At 42.6% G+C, this 21,450-nt stretch overlaps 1 protein-coding gene across 1 annotated transcript in view; it reads left to right on the top strand.

Moving 5' to 3' along the window:
- tox (thymocyte selection-associated high mobility group box) overlaps window positions 1–13,798 on the top strand; it is a 58,805-nt gene extending 45,007 nt beyond the window's left edge. Inside the window, exons 5-10 of the mRNA XM_069688195.1 lie at window positions 2,417–2,662; window positions 5,468–5,692; window positions 7,254–7,334; window positions 7,472–8,029; window positions 12,366–12,526; window positions 13,673–13,798. Coding sequence (XP_069544296.1) covers window positions 2,417–2,662; window positions 5,468–5,692; window positions 7,254–7,334; window positions 7,472–8,029; window positions 12,366–12,526; window positions 13,673–13,709 — 1,308 coding nt within the window. The 3' untranslated portion in view covers window positions 13,710–13,798. The remainder of the gene's footprint in view (window positions 1–2,416; window positions 2,663–5,467; window positions 5,693–7,253; window positions 7,335–7,471; window positions 8,030–12,365; window positions 12,527–13,672) is intronic.
- Window positions 13,799–21,450: the final 7,652 nt, after the last annotated feature.

Raw genomic sequence — 21,450 nt, 5'->3', positions numbered from 1 at the left:
AAACTCCCTAAAATAGTATTTAAAATATGTTTTGACATGGCATTAACATGGCAACATTAATGATGTCCTTTACTTCATTTAAGATTGTAAAACATAATGTTCCATAGAAATCATTTTCTAGCATTTCATTCCATTTCCTTCCTCGTCTGAGACATTTACTTTAAAACACACATTATGGATTCATGACAGTAAAAGTGTTGACCGGGCTTTGTGACCACTTTATACTCTGTCGTAAACCTATTTCTGATAAATTCCTGATGTCCTGGATGCACGAGGGAACAAACCCAGCTGTATTCAGTCTGCCGACTCGGCGCCTCCTCCAGATAAAGTTCTGCAGGAACTTCTCCGATTTTAAAATCACCACCGATGCACTGACTCGTGAGCGGGGATTTATGTTTTAAATGACTTCTGATTCCATCTTCTCTCAGACCTGTATTGCCTGTTGCCACGGTTACTATCAGATTTCATTATTAGTGAATCCCGGACCGCTGCGCGCTGTTTAAACCCTGCCAAGCAGAGGCAGACCGTGTTTCAGAGGTCAGACTGTTACATGAGCATCTTATGTACTGCGGGTCCAGTTATAGTCCAATAAGATTCAAACGAAGATACAAACCTCATTTGAGGAAAAACCAGGAGCCGTCTCAGTGACATTTAAAGCAGCATACGTGTGTGTGTGTGTGTGTGTGTGTGTGTGTGTGTGTGTGTGTGTGTGTGTGTGTGTGTGTGTGTGTGTGTGTGTGTGTATATGTATGTGTATATATATGTATGTGTATATATATATGTGTGTGTGTATATATTTATATGTGTATATATATATATATACATATATGTATATATATCTTGTCACCTCACACTTATTTATTTGACCCTTTGTTATAAAATGATTAATTATTGCAGCGTTAAACAATTGTTTGTTGACTGATGTGAAATTCAGTGTGTGTTTGCTCATACAAGCTGGACATCAAATAATTCTTATCTCAGATTTTAAAGACATTAAATTTAATAATGAACAATGTATATGATATATGATAAGATGACAAGAGTGTTGGACTTTGGTAAAATGGTTGTCAGGGTCCGTTAAACAGCGCTCCATGTCTATTATTATAAAGGTTATTCTTTTTAATTCCAGGACAACATTGTACAACTTCATCACATATCTGTTTATTTATATGTACAGCAGAGAATCTATTTTATTGAGAATTCAAAACAAATCTGACGAGCTTGTCATTCAAACGTGGAGCTGATCTGATCTGAGGGTCGTCCTCAACACCACAGATTAAAACTTAACGCACCTCTCCTCCAACTCTAATGATGTAACCAAAGAAAAAAGCATGAGGGAAAGTTAACAGTCGACCAAACACTTGACTACATTTATTGCACAGCATTGAATACATTAGAGGATGGTTGAGGTGAAGGTTGTACCAGGCTGAGACATGTTAAATGGACTCAACAGGGTTGGGGCAGCACGTCTATTGCCTTTGTTGTTTTTCTTTTTGCGCTATTTTGGTCATTTTATTTTGCTAATTTATTAGTCTGCGTCCTGAAGAATTTTCCTGAGTGAAATCTGTTCTGTTATTCCCACCTGTTGGTTTGCTTGGAGGCTGGAAAACATCATTCTTCTTTAAATTGGTGTCAGACAGCTGTTCAGCCTCTTTACAGCTTATTCCATGGGAAAAGATCTCAATGTGACTTATTTAGTTTAATTAAAGAATTTATAGCCAACTGACTTTAATGGTTCAATGAAATTAGATTTTCTAAATAAAACAATGTGAAGACCAATTTATTCAGACCGAATTAATATTTGTTCTAAATAATCACAACGATCTCTTAAAATAATACTGATAATGGTAATGATGAAACTACGGCCTGTCATAGTGGAGGCTATTATCAAATAATGATCAATATATGTGGTAAAGATGTTAGCAGCCATCACACACACATGCTGGAATATATCAACAATGTATTGATGTATGGTTGTTGGTTTGACGATGTCCAACACTGGTACTGAAGAGGACACCTGAGTAGATCTGACAGGTGGAGGACATACCACTTCTTGGCCATAAATATAAAACAAGCTCTCAGCAATGTCACTGCATCGATGAGAAAACTCAGGAGGGAATGACTTGCTGGTGGTTTTGTGGGTTTCGGTTACCTCAGCCAAGGTGCTGTTTCTAAATGACACCGCTCATAAAGGGCGTCGTCTTAAACTCAGACGCTGACCAACTGAGGTGGAGTTGTTCTGGGATAATCTACAGGAGTTAATGGGACTAAATAGCTTTCAATGGAGGTAATGAAGCTCCTTGTTGAATAAAAGAAGCCATGTAAAGAAAACCCAACTGCAGATTGTGATGTTCAGTAGATAAATGTGGATGATGAACACAGTCCTGACTCTTCATCTCTCGCTGTCTCTGCACAGATGCAGCAGATGGTGAACTCGGATTCTCGGTTTACCAGCAGCCAGCAGCCGATCGAAGCGGCGCTGGGACCCAGGAGCCAATCGGGTATGAGCCAACAAAGCCAGTTGTCCACCATCAACCAATCCCAGCTGGGGCTGAGTGGGAACTCCGTTACCCACAATTCCCCCTCACCTCCTGGAAGTAAATCCGCCACACCGTCTCCTTCCAGTTCAGCACACGAGGACGACAATGATGATGGACTCAGGGTAAAAACAACACGCATGCACACACACACACACACACACACACACACACACACACACACACACACACACACACACAGTAGGAAAAATGGCCATTACAACCCTGCTAGATATGACTCGTACAGACAGGAGACACACACACACAGTATCTCCTGTTTGTACGAGTCATATCTAGCAGGGTTGTAACAGCCATTTTTCCTGCTGTGTGTGTGTGTGTGTGTGTAGACAGTGGAGGGTTATTATGGTAATGTTATGTGTCATAATACACCCGTTCTCCCTGCATATCAACTACATAGAAATCATCTCCCTGTTCGCTTTTTCACACTGAAACGAGTTTCTGCACCAAACGGTTCATATTCTGGGGAAATGGAACCATCACTGTGCTGCTGAATAATATTTACCCAGTTTGTCATAAACCGGTATTCAGGCAATGCTGGCTTCAGGAAGGACAAAGAAAATCGACTAGTCTTAAGCAAGGATATGCAACAACAACAAAAAAAGATTATTTTAGATTCTTTATTTTGCACAAATTGTAACATTTTTAATCGTGTACGAGGCAAAAAAGCCACTGGGCTGATTTCAAGTCTCCACCAAATAATGTTTACATACAGAAATAATACTTCCACTTTAAAATAATGGAAACAAACAACAACAAAGTGTAAATGACAACAACAGCAAAAACAATAAAATGTAAGATGCATATCTGAAAATGGAGGTTAATCTGTATGTCAAACGCAAATAATTTAAAGTGCTTTAAGGAAGCAAAGGGATCCAAAATAAACTATAATTAATCGTAAAATGGAAAATCTAATACGGATAAAATATAGCTCCACTAAAGTATTTACAAACTATAAAGAGTTTTTCATTTAGATTCAAAAGTGCACAATGTGGGGATGATTCAAAAGCTCAGAAACTATGTTTTACAACTTAGTTTTTTCATATTTCATCCACTTCTTCCTGTGAGTGATGAAATCCTAAATACGCCACTTTTAGAGATGATGACGTCTCATAAATGAGAATGTGACTGCAGCTGGTGGGTTGGTTTTTATCTGTGTTATAAAACAGATGAAGACAGTTGTGATGAAGCAGCTGAGTTGAACTTTTCTAACCCTTTTCACTACTTCACACGACAGCAGCAAAGTGCTGGTTTCAGCTAAAAGCCTTTTTCATTGGTTAAATTAAGATGTCCATCCGTCCAGGTCGTAATAATTTAATACTTTACATTTTATGAATGAAAAACACAATATTTTGACATGATTATATTCTGTGTCAGGTTTTGCTGCTGGGTTTCCATCATATTTTTGTACTTTGGCGAGTACTGTTCTAAAACCTGTCATCAAATTATTAATCTGCCGTCTTTGTTGTGTTAAATAACTCGGTGAAGTTGTGTATGAGTTTTTAAGGGAATCGGTGTCAAAAGAAAATGTAGTTACAGAAACATGCATCATTTAACTTCTGTTTTGTTCCTGATCTCCCTTTTTGTTTCTCTGGATTTTCTTATAAATATGTACAGTATATATTTTATACTTGTTTTCTCCTGCATGAGCAATAACATCCAACGAGGCCTAAAACTACATAATATAGTTGAACACAGACGTCCATCAGCGTCGGCCAGACGAGATGTCACGGTTAGAGACGTCCTCTCTTTGTTGGGTTTCTTTTTAATAACATGAAGGAAAAGGACAAGAGATTTCCGAAGTCTTCCAAAAGCTCCATATGAAGGAGTCATTTGATTTTTGGGTGATTTTTATTTTAATCGTGTTTAGTAGAGAAACATTTCTCCGAGCTGTAAAACGTGTGGGCGGTGGAGTAAACGCTGCAGCTGTGCATAAAACATCATAAAAACATTATCTCTATTTAATACATAAGAATAAAGCTGAAAATCAGAATTACACTGTAAACGCACACGAGTCCTTTCTGATACACAATAAATTTGTTTCAGCTGTAGTTAATGTAAATGTTTGTATCGTTTATTTGTAATTTTTATAATTGGCTGTAATTTATAATTTGGTGCTAATTACCTGCAAATAGAGAGAAAGTTGTGCTGTTAGCTGTGTAGTTAATAAGTAGTTGTTCATTTCTAAATGATTTTCTATAAAAGAACTGGTCCATTTAATCCCAAGTGAAATATATTGGTTATTCATTTATTGTTGTACATTTTATTCCTCATATTTTAATCCTTCTATTTCTTTAATTTTACAGTAAATTTGACATTTCTGCAGGTTCATCTGACCAGCTGTGCGCTGACTGAATGACTAGCGTAGCTTAGCACAGATAATGAAGTGTTTCAATGAGTTTTTTACATCCATACTTCTCATTTGTAACTCCAGACAGACTGCACATCTCTATTTTTTCAGTTGTGTGTGCTGTCAGAAAGGTTGTGAGCAGCACAGATGCCGCGGAGACTCTTGCTGATGCATCGCTTTCCCTGCGGCGTCGAGGAGAAATGATCGCTTTGTAACGTGGACGGTTTTTAACCGCTCCTCAGTTCTGCTGACTGGTGGGGAGTTTCCCAGAGTTCATCTCTGTGGTTGACTGATCAAAAAACTAGTCATCAAAGACATGACTAGAGGTGTGAAAGGGTGACAAGGCTCAGAGATTACAAAGAGAAAAATAGTTTTTTTTTTTTTTTTTTTAAATGATCCTCTATTTACTCTCCAACATGTTACACTTTAGATGCTATTTTTTTCTGCCGAGCTGAACTCCCTCCAATCCCCTTTATCCCTTTATTCACCCCTCCTGACTCCTCTCTTCATGCAGTATGATCCTACTGGGGTCCCTCTCATCCTGCTCCGTTCTTTTCGACAGGGAGAGAAACGACCGGCAGCGATGGACATCTCCAAGAAACCCAAAACACCAAAAAAGAAGAAACGAAAGGACCCCAATGAGCCGGTGAAGCCCGTGTCTGCCTACGCCTTGTTCTTCAGGGACACCCAGGCCAACATCAAGGCCCAGAACCCCAACGCCACCTTCGGGGAGGTGTCCAAGATCGTGGCCTCCATGTGGGACGGCCTGGGAGAGGAGCAGAAACAGGTAGGTCCTTCTGTGTGACTACTGCTGAGGGGGTTTAACTTTGGGACGAAATAAAGATTATAGAACAAGAGAATGGAGTTCATCAGTCCCTCCTGGATTTTTTTTTTGGTGATTGTTGTGATCAAAACTGATTTTCCAAGAAATTGTGATGGAATTTTCGCATAAAATCTCAGGAATTAGGAAAAAGTTGAGAAAAATTTGATTTTTTTATTTTTTATTTTTTTAACACTACCTGATAAAGTAGTAAATCTGTAATCACTTCCTGTAATAATAATCCCGCTGCACATCACAGAAATATTTTTGTTATAATCTTGTTTTATATATTTATTGAACTTAGAGAACCGTGGAGATAAACATTATAAAAATGAATCCTAGAAGCTGCGTATCTTTCCAGAAACAAGGACGACATCAGCTGTCAAAATAAGAGCTTTAGATGCTGTTTAATTCATGTTCATTCAACACATAGACCTGCTGGATGAAACCAACAAAGAGACGTCTCTGACAACTGGACGTGTGGAGAAAACTCATTTAACATCCAGTAATATGGAATCACTTCCTTTGATCACAAACATTTAATCATCATTTTAATGTGAAGAACACATTTCCCACAAACCCCGTCACTTCCTGTTTCTCTTGTTCCTGTTTCTCCGGTGAAAAGAGTTTTATTCGGTGATGAAAACAGCAGCAGAGACTTTCTGATTGTAAATGAGGAGTTATTGTTGGTAATAAAGAGAGTTTTGTTTGAAAAGACTTACTTCATGTCGTTAATACTTTCAGCACAGATTCTGATGATGACATTTTCTTCAGAAAAATCCTGGGAATCTTAAAATTTCCAATTTAAAGTACTTTAAGTTTCCTGCTAAAACTAATGAGGATGAACTCAAACCGCCGCTGGTCCCTCCAGCATGTCGGGGTTTTCACTTCGCCTTTTAAATATTATCGATGGATTGGCCCAACATTTTTTCAGACATTTATGGTCCCCACAGGATCAATCCGTCTGACTTTAATGATTACTTGACCAGAGTGAAATGTCCCAGCAAAGGTTTGGACCGCTATAAAATGTGGTAGAGACGTTCCAGAGAACTGAACCCTGAACTTCTCATCTCTCACCACAATCACTTATTACAATCGGGCTCATATCAGCGCTGTGTTTACATGCAGCTTCACACAGACACACATTACTGCAGACTCTTATCACCGTGAGAATAAACAGCATTTTGGTCCTATTCAGTAAAACCAAAGGAAGAAAATAGGAGCTGAAGGAGGAGGGCAGCAGGTGGTGACATCACCTCTGACAGGAATCAACTGATTAGTGAGGAAACATCAGCTCAGAAGTGTAGAGAGTCATTGTCATCATGTCAGCTGAAGTTAAGTGTTTAGATTCAGCGGCTGCTTCAGGGTTTCATTATAATGGTTGGGTTATTATATAAATGTGTCAACTGAAGGAAATGTTGCGTCATTATGAAGATCAAATAGAGTTTAATCCTGTTATTTAAAGTCACAGTTGATGTTGTAAACTTTGACTATGGTTCACTGTGTCGATCTCATGTTTGTGTTTTAGTTGTACAAGAAGAAGACAGAGACGGCGAAGAAGGAATATCTGAAACAACTGGCTGCCTACAGAGCTAGTCTGGTCTCACAGGTAACACACACACACACACACACACACACACACACACACACACACTGTTCCTTTAAGGTGTGTTAAACTGTTTCCTCTCCTGAGTAAACGGTCGTTGTGGAGACTGACTCCCTGTTTGTGTGCTTCTTCTTCTCCAGAGTTACAGTGACCCATCAGAGATGAAGCCCCCCCTCTCCTCCTCCTCCTCCTCCTCTTCCTCCTCCTCCTCTTCTACCTCAATGTTTACCCCCAAACCTTCAGTCTACCCAGGTCACCCAGTCCACCATCCGTCCTCCCACCCTCACCCCCTCACTCCCCCTCAGCACCCGGGCATGTACATGTCGTACCCCCACCCATCACACCCGTCCCACGCCTCCAGCCCCGGGCTCGGCCCCCACCTCCCCCCTCCTCACCCCCAGATCCATCCCCAGCTCCAGGCGCTGTCCTCCAGAGTGACCGTGCCGCGGGCCGGCGTCCCCCACCAGGGAGGCCTGTCCCTGGGCAGCGTGGCGGCGGCATCCACCCCTCCTCTCCAGGTCAGCCCCCCCCTCCACAGCCAGGCGCACCTGGGAGGGCTGCACAGTCCGCACCATCAACACCATCAGCACCATCAGCACCACCAGCACCATCAGCACCACCAGCACCACCAGCACCACCAGCACCAGCAGATCAGCGGACACTCCCTGGGAATGACCCACTCCCCGGCCATCACGCAGGTCAGTCCCCCTGGATCACATCATCACGTCAGGCTGAAGTCTGTTTGTTCATCTACCGCGTCGGTCCAACTGTAAATCTTTTCCATAAACTTGTTACCAGTCATGTCCATCACACATCAAAGTGATGTTAAACATGTTTATTTCAGGCTCATTTTTGTTATTGTTGCAATCAAAACTGATTTTGTGGCAGATTTTCTCAGCCTTCATGCGTAAGTTGAGAAAGAACAATGCAGGGTTTTGGGGTGTTTTTTTTGGGGGGGGATTATCACTACCTGATAAAGTAATAAATGTGTAATCACTTCCTGTGATAATAAACATTTAATTAGAAAAATTTTATGTGAAAACCAAATTTCCCACAAACCCCATCACTTCCTGGTTCTCCTCTTGTTCTGGTTTCCTCCAGAGTTTTATTTGGTGATGAAAACAGGAGCAGAGACTTTCTGGTTGGAAATGAGGAGTTATTTTTGTTAGTAAAGTCAGTTTTGTTAGAAAATATTTACTTTATGTTGTTAATACTTTCAGCACAGATTCTGATGACGACATTTATCGCAGGAATTAAAAACATTTGCAAGCTCTTGTAAATATGGTGGAGTTTAGTTGAATTTGCTTTGATTATTGCGATCACATATTTTCATGCCTTTCTTCATCACCTGTGATGTGAAAACATCAGACATCAGATCTCCAAACAGTTGGAGGAATACGAATTGTGCGTCCTGGTCAGAGTTCAGTTGCTCTGGTGACGTCAGCTCGAGGTCGATCCGGTGGAGGAGAGGAGGTCGTATCAGCAGCGGGTTTAAAGTAGTTCATCGTAGTTCATCCATTCAGCAGCGGAGCAGAGAGGAGTGAGTCGCGCTGCTCTGAGTCACTCTGCCCTGCGTCTCCATCTCCGTCTGTCAGAGAGGCCTTTGTGAGACCAGATCCGGTGTGAGTAGTGAAGAGGTTGTCCTGCTCTCATCCTGTGTTGTTGTCAACAGAAAACAGTGATTCAGTTGATGTGATGAGAGTTGATTTGGAAACTCTTGAACGATGGTTTGATTCCTGGATATTTGAAGGAGACTTCACACACGTTTCCAGGCCTCCGGACTTCGGAAAACTCAGTTCAGCCTGTGTGAATCAGCTTGGCTTCTTTAAGGCCTCCCTCCCAGTGGCGTGTTCTGGTTGGACGGTTTCTGGAAGCTGAGCCAATCAGAACAAGCTTAGTGGAAGTAAAACTCAGAGCAGGCTGAAGGCTGATGAGCGTTTTTATCCAGTTCACCACATTTTATAACTTTAATCATATAAAAAGTTTACGACTCGAAAGAAAAACACAAAAATAATGATAAACCACCTTTATTTATGGTATTTCCTGACTGCAGTGCATTGTGGGACTAGTGTTTCAAGTCAAGCATCCTGTTGGTTTACGTAGTGACTCCTATCATTAATTTTGTCTCCTCCAATGTGAAAACCTTTTCTACTGTATGGAAGTAGGACACAGGTATTGGTACTGGATGTGATATCAATTTTTTTCCATTTACACACACACACACACACACACACACACACACACACACAGGTAAAGGATTTGGCCTGGAGCAAGAAGTGACCATATTTGGACAAGCTGGGGGCGGAGCTAACAGTGGATCTGACTGATCTGATTGGAAACCTGATGATACTACGTCCCGCCCACCGATAGCTGTAACCTAACTGCACCTCAGACCTGTCAATCAACCAGACACGCCCCCAAAAACAGGTCTTCTTGAATCTTCTTTTCTAATGAATGAGGGATTATTTTCAGATGGACCTCCAGAAAACTAAGAAGAAGGAGTGACTTTAGCTAACAACACCGAGATAACTGATGGACACATTTTATTCACTTTGGATTTGATGAGAGAAGTTGAATGGGAGTCTATGGAGCCGGAGGCTTTTTGGAGCCGACCTCTAGTGGCACTCGCTGGTATTGCAGTTTAAGACACTTCTGGATCAGACACTATGAACACTTTTACATCCAGTCTGTGGTGATGACCGCTCTAGTTTTTTAACTCTGTTCTTTGCTCTTTGGACAGTTGAAATGGAGACTGTAAATAAATAAATAGTTTAGATGCTACAGAAACACAATAAACAACTTATTTGTAACAGTGAAGTTTTGGAAAAGTTAAATTGGGTAATTTACCTCTCCTTGTGTTTGTCACTGTTTAACTAACAGTAATATGATCAGGCCTGTCAATCAGCCCTCTACCTCATCATGTGACCCTGTTAGTGACTCTTAGCAGTTTTATGATGAAGAGGAGGATCTGCTATGAATTAAGTTAAATCCAGATATCTCCTCCAGAACAGTTATGATGGGGTGATAGATTCTCTCTTCCCGTTTCATCCCTCTTTTTATTGTGCATTCTCTCCTCCATTCAGCATGTTTGTAGAGAAAGAGCAAACAAACAGAAAGAAAGAAGAAGTGAAGTAAAAAAAGGAGGACACAGTGACAGAGCTCCAAACTTTTCCTTCCTCTGGGTGAAGAGTGAGAGCTGATGGGGGAGGGGAGAGAGGGGGAGAGAGGGAGAGACAAAAGAGGCAGATGGGGTCTTTGTGAAGGAGTGAAGGAGAAGAATTTGCTCAACAATAGATGAATAGGTGAGGTAGAGGAGGGGAGGGAGGAGGGGGAGGAGAACCCAACCACCTGCTGTCCTCCTCTTTCTCCTCTTTCACTCACAACACTCAGATTAACTTCCCTTTCAGACCCTCACACACACACACACACACACACACACACACACACACACACACACACACACACACACACACACACACACACACACACACACACACACACACACACACAATTTAACACTCACCTCACTCCAATATCTTACAGTTAGAGACATGCTCACCTCCTCCTCTTACCTTTTCATCTTCACTCTTTCCTCCTCCTCCTCTTCATCCTCCTTCCTCCTCCTGCTCCTCTTCATCCTCCTTCATCATCATCCTCCTCCTTCCTCCACTTCCTCTTCATCCTCCTCCTCCTCCTCCTGCCAGATGATGAAATCATTAAAGAGAGTCAGATGTGTAATGAGTGCTGATGAACCTGTGACTGATCCTTTCACCCCGTTGATCCTCCTCCTCCTCCTCTTCATCCTCCTCCTGAAGAAGAGCATCTGACTGCTGTTTGAAAGCCATCAGCTGTCTGTGGACTCATTCAGGCTGAAGGAGGAAGTGAACTTGCCGCCATTCAAACCGTCTCTATGACACTTTTCAGGCATGCCGTCTGAATGATTTCCCTTTTTCTCCACGTTCTCCAGTAATATGACCTGATACGACTTAAGATAATTAAGAGCCGTCGATAAAAGTCCCCTTCAGTGGAAGTAGGCGGAGCCACTGAGCCAGCCCTGTTAAAAAGGCTGCTGTGCCGAACCTCTGGAGGTACACAGCGATCACCGGAGCGCTGGAGGAAACTCCTCAGGCAACTAATGCCGGCACCACAGACCTCTTTTTATTGGTGTTTGATTTCAAGGAGGAAAGTTGTTTTTAAAGAACCTTCGCTGCTCCAACTGCCGACCGTGTGATGAGCAGGTCCAATCAGAGGGCCGGATCAGAACCAGCACCAGCATGCAGCATCCCTGCTTCACGTCTCTCGATCTGCTCACACACATCTACTCTCCCGGCCTGCTGCGTGAATACGCGTCTCGTCTCTCGTTTGCGTCTCTCGTTTGCGGTCCTTCCTTCCTACTGGGCGTCGACCTCGGGTTCATTTTAACCAATCAGCTCGCGCCGAAACCGTCCGACACTGCAGCGACCTACCGCGTCCATCAAAGAGATTTTTCCTGAGTACAGAATGTTTTTGAAGTTGTTTTAATGAACTGCAGCAGCCTGACGAGGTATTGAGCGTTTATTCTGCGCTGAATGATTTATTATTTCTGTAGTCACTGAGAGTTGAGAAATATTAGTGATGCGCTCGCCGTCCAATCCCAGTGAAGGAGGGGCGGGACAAAAGCGGTTAACCACCGACACTGGTCTCTGATTGGTCCGCCCTTTAGAGCGGCTGCATCCAGGCGGCTTTTAAAGCGTAGAAAAGTGAATCTGTGAGCGACAGTCGGAGCAGCAGGCTACAAAACTTTATCCAGTTTTACTGAACATAAAATCCACCAATCACCAGCATGCGAGGCGTTCAATGTCACTGCAGGAGCTCTGATCCTCTGGAGTCTCTGGAACTCAGCTGCTGGTGTTTTTGGGGCGTCGTGTGTTGAGGTTGTTGCGTCCTCAGAAACAGAAACCCTTCGTGTCCTTTCACTTTTCTTTGTGTTCACACTCCGCTGCGTTTTCTCTCCAGACAAATTACAGTAAAGATCTTTTCCTTTTCTAATTGCAGGGCTACCCCCCCTCCCTCCAGTCTGACTACCAGCAAATGGGAGGAGGCATGCTGAATAGCGGAGCGGTGATGTCATCATCAGTGGACTACCACCAGCTGGGTCGGCACACACCGAACCACCACCCCTCTCTGGACTGGAGCGCTGATTATCACGGCGGCGGGTACGTACCGGTCCGACTTCCACCTCCCGCATCGCAGGATGCTGTGACATCACTGGTGGGTGTGGTTACAGGTGGAGGAGACCACACCCACCTGAGTGCTTGTACAGTCAGGGTTCATTTTCAAACAAACAAAATGTTCACGTCAGAGTTTTCCCCCAAATGATTGTTCTGTTGTGAAGCCCGGCATGTTTCTGACCCATTCGTTCTGTTACCTGCTAAATATTTCAAAGAGAATGTTTTTGTCTCTTCACAAAATAATGGTGTCACAAAGAACTTTTTTTTTAGAAAGTGTCCAGCACCACCTTTGGGACTTCCCCCCTTCTGTCATCAGCTCAGTTTCCTTCCTCTCTCTCTCTCTCTCTCTCTCTCTCTCTCTCTCTCTCTCTCTCTCTCTCTCTCTCTCTCTCCCCCCCCCCCCCCCCCCCCCAATATAAACAAGATGTTGAAAAACCTTGCAAAAGAAAATGTGAATCAATGTTTCATTTCCTCCTGTGATGAAAACATCAGCAGCTTGGTTGTTGTGGAGTTAAACAGCAGGTGGCGCTGCGTCTCCAGTTCACCACACGAGATGACTTTATTCATTTCATCTCATTCATTTTCACCTCCTGACTTTATTTGAGTGAGGAAGGTTCCAGTTTCCTCGTTGCTTCGCGCCGGTTGGATGTTTTCTCCGTTGAATTCGTCTCCACACCAGCACACGAAAAAGTGATAAAGCCTGTTGACTGTGAGGCTGATTGATGTCTCTGCTCCTTCGATTGGTCAATTTGAATTCTGACTGTGAATAAATCTACCTAATGCATCTTTATTTGTTATATAAACATTAAGTGTGAACAATGGAAAAGCAGTATTTTGCATAAACATTGAAGACTCAACATTTAAATCCGCTGAACTACGATCATAAAGAGGTTTATATAACTGGTCCATTTGTTGGTGTGAACTCAACATACACTTCATCATAATTTCCAATTCTAACAGACAATTTCATGCAAATCAGTATTTGATCCTCTTTGAGTGTCGTACAATTCATAAAGACCACAGAACTCCTGATATCCGTAAGTGGATACGAACCGCCGATCATGTATCATGTGTCTGGCATCATGTATTTAGGTGTCTAACCTCATTTCTTTATTTCCTGTCTTCTTCCAGAAGTCTTCAGAGAGACAAACCTCTGTATCTGAGTTAATCTCCTGAAGAGACACCAAACGTCTGCTCCACCTCCAGCCGCGTCTCCGCCCGGACCAGAACAGACCAGACAAGACCAGAATAGACCGGACCTCACCAGACCAGACCAGACCAGAATAGACCGGACCTCACCAGACCAGACCAGACCAGAACAGACTGGACCTCACCAGACCAAACCAGACCTCACCAGACCAGACCAGAACAGACTGGACCTCACCAGACCAGACCAGAACAGACCAGAACAGACTGGACCTCACCAGACCAAACCAGACCTCACCAGACCAGACCAGAACAGACTGGACCTCACCAGACCAAACCAGACCTCACCAGACCAGACCAGAACAGACTGGACCTCACCAGACCAGACCAGAACAGACCAGAACAGACTGGACCTCACCAGACCAAACCAGACCAGACCAGAACAGACTGGACCTCACCAGACCAAACCAGACCAGACCAGAACAGACTGGACCTCACCAGACCAGACCAGAACAGACCAGAACAGACTGGACCTCACCAGACCAAACCAGACCAGACCAGAACAGACTGGACCTCACCAGACCAAACCAGACCTCACCAGACCAGACCAGACCAGAACAGACTGGACCTCACCAGACCAGACCAAACCAGAACAGACTGGACCTCACCAGACCAGACCTCACCAGAACAGACTGGACCTCACCAGACCAGAACAGACTGGACCTCACCAGACCAGACCAGAACAGACTGGACCTCACCAGACCAGACCAAACCAGAACATACTGGACCTCACCAGACCAGACCAGAATAGACCGGACCTCAACAGACCAGACCAGAATAGACCAGATCTCACCAGACCAGAATAGACCGGACCTCACCAGACCAGACCGGAATAGACCGGACCTCACCAGACCAAACCAGACCGGAATAGACCGGACCTCACCAGACCAAACCAGAATAGACCGGACCTCACCAGACCAGACCGGAATAGACCGGACCTCACCAGACCAGACCGGAATAGACCGGACCTCACCAGACCAAACCAGACCGGAATAGACCGGACCTCACCAGACCAAACCAGGTCAGACCCGGCTGCTCCGACCTGAAACCCAGTGTACCGACAGACCACCTCAATCTGAACCAGACCTGAGTTCGGCACTTAAATCCCGAGCAGCAGTCCGGTATTCCTTTTATCTCTTGACGGTACAACAGTGTTAAGACCCGACCAGAACTTTTGTTGTGGGCTGTTTCTTTTCTACTGATCGTTTACTGCTGATTTGAATTGAGAGTGTTTCCCAGCCGGTCCCGCTCACAGCTGTAAATATATATACTCCAACCTTTCTCTCATTTCCTGTCTGCTCTAAAACTTTCATATCTCGTTTCTCATTTTGTAAAGATGGTGTTTTACCGTCAGCTCCAAAAGTAAAATGTTGTAACAAAGGTTTGAGTGGTCGATTTAAAGCCAATTGATTTGTTTTCTCCCTTTGACCTCATAGTTGTTGTGTCCTCCAGCCAAAGCCAGAAGAACGCAGCACAACACGAAATGTTAATAACCAAATACCACGCGTTTTATTTTGATTCCATAAACCTTTGATTTGATGCAGAATGAAGTCTGGAGCCGTCTGCAGAGACACTGAACGTACAGTGACTCTGCAGACGGCGATAATGATGAATTCACGCTGCATCGTTGAGCTGCAGACAAACAGGACGACACCCGGAGCTGTTTGCGTCCTCTTCAACCAGGCAGGCGTCACCGTGTACCATCAAAGAAGAAACCCAGTGTATTTTAATCCTTGAAATAATGAAATGTCAAAGAGTTGTTGAAACAAAAGTAAAGAAAAGTGCTCCTCCTCCTCCTCCTCCTCCTGGCATATGTCTGTTGGTGATATTGATTTGGATCCAAACTGTGTGTGAGTGTGTGAAGTGCTAATGAGAAAGCTTGATTGGGTTGCATGGTCTCCTTTGTCATCTCTACTTCTCTGTGCACAGAGGCTATTTAAGAAACTATAAGTGTTGCTGGGTTGTCTGTGTTTTAATGTTGTTTTTCTTTTAATCAAATCCAGTTTTGTTTTAGTGTTAATGACGATGATGATGATGATGATGATGAAGAGAGGTGTATCTCTCGCTCTGTATCTCTTTGTATTAATGTGTTTTTTTGGCAGATGAAAGGACTCTGGGCAACAGCAACCATGAAGATTTTCTTATTTTTAGATTCTAATAATGTGTTTGAAATAAAGTCAGCGCTGCCTTGATGTGCAGTCATCACTCAACACCAGCGTTTCATGTTGTTTATGTCTGAATGCTTCGTGACAGCTTCTTTAATGAACTGCACATAAACACGTCCACCTTCCCCACTCCTCCGACACGCGCCACCTTTTGTCTCCACTTCACTTTTGCATTTATGCAAAGTCATTTCCAACTGCAAAACAAACGCCTTTGATGTGTCGGAAAATGCTGCATGTTGAACCTCCGGTGTGAAGTCGTGTTTCCTCGGCCATGTGGCCGCGCAGTGTGCAGCTACCGCTGAAGGCCCACATGGAAATGTCAGTCTAAATGTTTTCTTTAATTAATGACCAAATATCTGCAAACATAATTCCCCCGTTAGCTGCTCTGTAAGGAAGACCTGTGAAACCGCTTATTCCCATCATCATTAGCATGTTAGCATGCTGACCATCCCAGAACTCAAACGCTGCAGTTAAAAGGACATTTTAAATCTTTAAATTTAAATTTAAATTTGACATCTTTTTAAAATCACCTGAAATGAACCACTGAGTGGAGCTGTAGTTTGTGCTTCATGTGTTAGCATAGCATTCACGTGGCCAAGCTACAACGTGTTTTACCGCCCACAAGTATCTACGGTTCCTCCATCTTCCTTCTGTACATGTAGAACAATGCAGATGGTCCATCTTCTGCAGATGGTCCGTCTTCTGCAGATGGTCCATCTTCTGCAGATGGTCCGTCTTCTGCAGATGGTCCATCTTCTGCACACAACACCTTTTCAGGTCCTCCAAGTTTTGAATCTTCACAACAGAAGCAGCTGTAACTGACAGCTGGATGCTCCAAAGAGATGAAAGCACTGAAAGCTGCACGCCATAATCTACTTTTATATTTCACACTGGGAGGAAAAGTGAGATGGAGAAACATTCAGACGTTCACAACTTATCAGTTCAGCTTCAGCTCCAACAAACAAAAACAAAACAAAGTAGAAGTACATTTCTTTAAAGGACGCCTGCGAACGGATTTTCTTAAGAAGCTGTTAAAGACGACAACAGAGACGATCATGAGCACGGTGATGAACGACGTGATGTTTAAAGTGAGACTAGACACCGGCTCCGTGTGGCTCGGTGGCACCGGTGCCGCCGGTGACACCGGTCACCGGCAGTTTTTGGCGCCATCGAACGTATCAGAGCAGGAAACCTCGACATTGATGTGAACTATATTTTTAAAAGTGGGGAACTTACAGCAGTGATGTGATGTGAATGCAGCATGAGACTCTTTCAGCTCATTGTTTTAGTTTTCCTTTTAATTCCTACTGAAAAAACCCGCCGTGAGTTTAATGCAGATTATGATGGACAATAAAGTGGAGCAGAAGGAGCTGTCTGAACGGCCTCTCGCCCAGCAGATGGCCGGCCGGCCGGCTCTGCTTCTGTCCGAGGACGCTTTTTCTCCCCTCTGTTGGAGGTTTTTCTCCCTTAAAGAGGACTTTTTTCTTCATAGCCTTCGTGGGAGTTGTTGAATTGTTGAGTTTCTCTGTCTGATGTTGAAAGTTCTGTTCTAAGAACTTTACTTTATTAAATGCCAAGAAATAACCTGTGTTGTGATTTGGCGCAATATAAATAAAATGTAATTGAATTGAAATGAAATGTAATGAAAAGACATGAGAGGCATTAACATTCTCTCACTAAACCACTAAACAAAGCTACAGCTCCTTCAAATTAAAAGCCCAGTAAATAACTGGCATCTCTTGTTTATTGGAGCCACAGTGAACCTCTGATGGTGTGTTTGAGTTGAATCAACAGCAGCTCCTCTCCTCCATTAATCTTTATCATAATTATTGGTTATTGATATGACTGACGCTAGCAGGTGATTAATAATCAATTCAGTGACATCAGTGCACTAATGAAGACTAATAAGAGACTACCACAGCAGAGGGGAAACTAGTTTTCTTCCTTCAGTGCTTCCAGTGATCAACCCAGATTCTCTTGTTCCTGTTTGTCTTCTATGATGTTTGCAGTCTTCACTCTGCTGATAAATGTCAGGAGTACAATTTGTTTGGAAAACCTCAGCTTCCATAAACTGTAAAGATTTTCTGCTCCTCCCAGCTGTATACTTTTGACTTTTTGATATTTTGGAAGCAAATACCAAATGTCAAAAACTGCTTTGGTTCTGTTCTGTCAGCCTTTCTGGAATAAATGTGTCTTTCTTTTTGTACCATAATGACTTTCAGATTGTTCTCTCAGCCCGCTAAATTCTATCAAGCAGATTAGGTGTTTTTTCCTCGGCTGTAATTACATTTTGCCTCCAAAGTGCCATTTCAGCTCAGTGCCAGTCATAAATCAAACGTACAGTCGGGCTGATGGAGCAGGAAGCTGCTATCGACGCCAGCAGGTGCACACTGCCCCCTACTGACCACAGGAGAGAGCTGCAGCCACACTCCCACCTTTTACACTATTGTTACACTGCACCAACATCAATCTTTGTGTTGAGTCAGATCTGCCTCATAATTCATAAATTCGCACAGAAAGATTAATAAATGTATTTCTGATGCATACACGAAAAAATGTTTTATATATAGGTAACTGAAATCCACAAATACATGCATTAAAAAGTATTTGTAATTTTCATAAAATTATTTGGGGGATTTTGCTACATTTATATTCAAACTGTTGAGCTCTTTTTTATTTTGTGAACCTCACTGGATTTCTGTGTGGATTTTTGAGACACTTCGGACGTGTCACAAAATAAAAGCGGTTCGTAAAATGCAAGTTTGTATAAATATAACAACGTCCAAAAAGGTTTTTATGAAAATTACAAATACTTTTTAATTATGTATTTCTGGATTTTAGTTACGTATGTATGAAACAAGAAATATTGGTATGTGCATCAGAAATACATTTATGAAAGTTTCTGACTGCATTTATGAATTATGAGACAGATCTGACCCCATAATAATTTGTTAAAAAAAGTGTTAAAAACCTAACCGTGAATAATTGCTCTGGATTTAAGAGCCAGTGATGTCATGTGACTCAGGAGCCGGGGTCCCGGGTCATTTTCATAGAGGGCCTTTAAAGCTGCCCATGGAAATGTGTTTCTATAAACAATGAGGGCAGAACTGACTGTAATGATAATGGTGCATCACACTTACCCGACTCTGCAGGTCCCTTTGATTCTGAAGAGTCTTTTTGCTTCTTTCAGCTCATTGTTTCTGTTCTTCATCTGTTTTAATCCTGTTCTTCCTGCTCACTGAAAACATCCGAACTACATCTGCAGCTTCAACCCTCAGAGGTGAACACTCTCCAGGACCTCTGACGGTGAGTGGAGGAATCTGGTCTTGGAGCCGCCACCGAACACACTCAGCAGATCCCGGTTCATAGTTTTGCTTTGTTTTCTTGCCAGATTTTCCCTTTCCTTCCTTCTCTTCCATCCAGCGGTCTTTTCTCTTTTCCTTTCCATCCAGCCCTCCATCGAAGGTCAGGGCTTTAAACCTGCTCATTCCTCTGCCATTCAACATGTTGACTGCGAGAACCAACCGTCCACTTACCATCTAATATGTCTCAGATTTAGCTTCTTTGGGTTCTGTGAACTCGACTTTGCAAAAAGAAACCAGAACCAGCACCACAAACACCTCAGTGTGAAACATCTCCATGATTCTCCGTAAAGGAAACGCAACAATGCCACTGATGTTCAACCTGTGTCAGCGCTGTAACAGATCTCGGTGACTCGTGGTTCTGTAGAACAGAGCGAAGACAGCGTGGGTAGTAAAGGATGGTGGGTGTAAAGGTTGGGTGAGTATAAAGGTTTGATGAGTAAAGGTTTGGTGAGTAAAGGTTTGGTGAGTAAAGGTTTGGTGAGTATAAAGGTTGGGTGAGTGTAAAGGTTTGGTGAGTATGAAGGTTTGGTGAGTATAAAGGTTTGGTGAGTAAAGGTTTGGTGAGTGTAAAGGTTTGGTGAGTGTAAAGGTTTGGTGAGTGTAAAGGTTTGGTGAGTATAAAGGTTTGGTGAGTAAAGGTTTGGTGAGTAATGGTTTGGTGAGTATAAAGGTTTGGTGAGTAAAGGTTTGGTGAGTATGAAGGTTTGGTGAGTAAAGGTTTGGTGAGTGTAAAGGTTTGGTGAGTGTAAAGGTTTGGTGAGTATGAAGGTTTGGTGAGTATAAAGGTTGGGTGAGTAAAGGTTTGGTGAGTATAAAGGTTTGGTGAGTGTAAAGGTTTGGTGAGTGTAAAGGTTTGGTGAGTAAAGGTTTGGTGAGTGTAAAGGTTTGGTGAGTGTAAAGGTTTGGTGAGTAAAGGTTTGGTGAGTAAAGGTTTGATGAGTGTAAAGGTTTGGTGAGTATAAAGGTTTGGTGAGTAAAGGTTTGGTGAGTGTAAAGGTTTGGTGAGTATAAAGGTTTGGTGAGTATAAAGGTTTGATGAGTATAAAGGTTTGGTGAGTAAAGGTTTGGTGAGTAAAGGTTTGATGAGTGTAAAGGTTTGGTGAGTATAAAGGTTTGGTGAGTAAAGGTTTGGTGAGTATAAAGGTTTGATGAGTATAAAGGTTTGATGAGTATAAAGGTTTGGTGAGTGTAAAGGTTTGCTGAGTAAAGGTTTGGTGAGTGTAAAGGTTTGGTGAGTAAAGGTTTGGTGAGTAAAGGTTTGGTGAGTATAAAGGTTTGGTGAGTAAAGGTTTGGTGAGTATAAAGGTTTGGTGAGTAAAGGTTTGGTGAGTATAAAGGTTTGGTGAGTGTAAAGGTTTGGTGAGTATAAAGGTTTGGTGAGTAAAGGTTTGGTGAGTGTAAAGGTTTGGTGAGTAAAGGTTTGGTGAGTATAAAGGTTTGGTGAGTGTAAAGGTTTGGTGAGTGTAAAGGTTTGGTGAGTAAAGGTTTGGTGAGTAAAGGTTTGGTGAGTATAAAGGTTTGGTGAGTATGAAGGTTTGGTGAGTATAAAGGTTTGGTGAGTAAAGGTTTGGTGAGTGTAAAGGTTTGGTGAGTAATGGTTTGGTGAGTATAAAGGTTTGGTGAGTAAAGGTTTGGTGAGTATAAAGGTTTGGTGAGTAAAGGTTTGGTGAGTAATGGTTTGGTGAGTATAAAGGTTTGGTGAGTAAAGGTTTGGTGAGTATGAAGGTTTGGTGAGTAAAGGTTTGGTGAGTGTAAAGGTTTGGTGAGTGTAAAGGTTTGGTGAGTATGAAGGTTTGGTGAGTATAAAGGTTGGGTGAGTAAAGGTTTGGTGAGTATAAAGGTTTGGTGAGTGTAAAGGTTTGGTGAGTGTAAAGGTTTGGTGAGTAAAGGTTTGGTGAGTGTAAAGGTTTGGTGAGTATAAAGGTTTGGTGAGTATAAAGGTTTGGTGAGTGTAAAGGTTTGGTGAGTAAAGGTTTGGTGAGTATAAAGGTTTGGTGAGTGTAAAGGTTTGGTGAGTAAAGGTTTGGTGAGTAAAGGTTTGGTGAGTATAAAGGTTTGGTGAGTAAAGGTTTGGTGAGTATAAAGGTTTGGTGAGTAAAGGTTTGATGAGTGTAAAGGTTTGGTGAGTATAAAGGTTTGGTGAGTAAAGGTTTGGTGAGTGTAAAGGTTTGGT

Source organism: Brachyistius frenatus, unplaced genomic scaffold (assembly GCF_029030835.1).
Source record: "Brachyistius frenatus isolate BFR_SWC_R1_liver_20210118 unplaced genomic scaffold, ASM2903083v1 Contig_542, whole genome shotgun sequence".
Classification (NCBI taxonomy): domain Eukaryota; kingdom Metazoa; phylum Chordata; class Actinopteri; family Embiotocidae; genus Brachyistius; species Brachyistius frenatus.
This window is presented reverse-complemented; position numbering and strand designations above follow the sequence as displayed.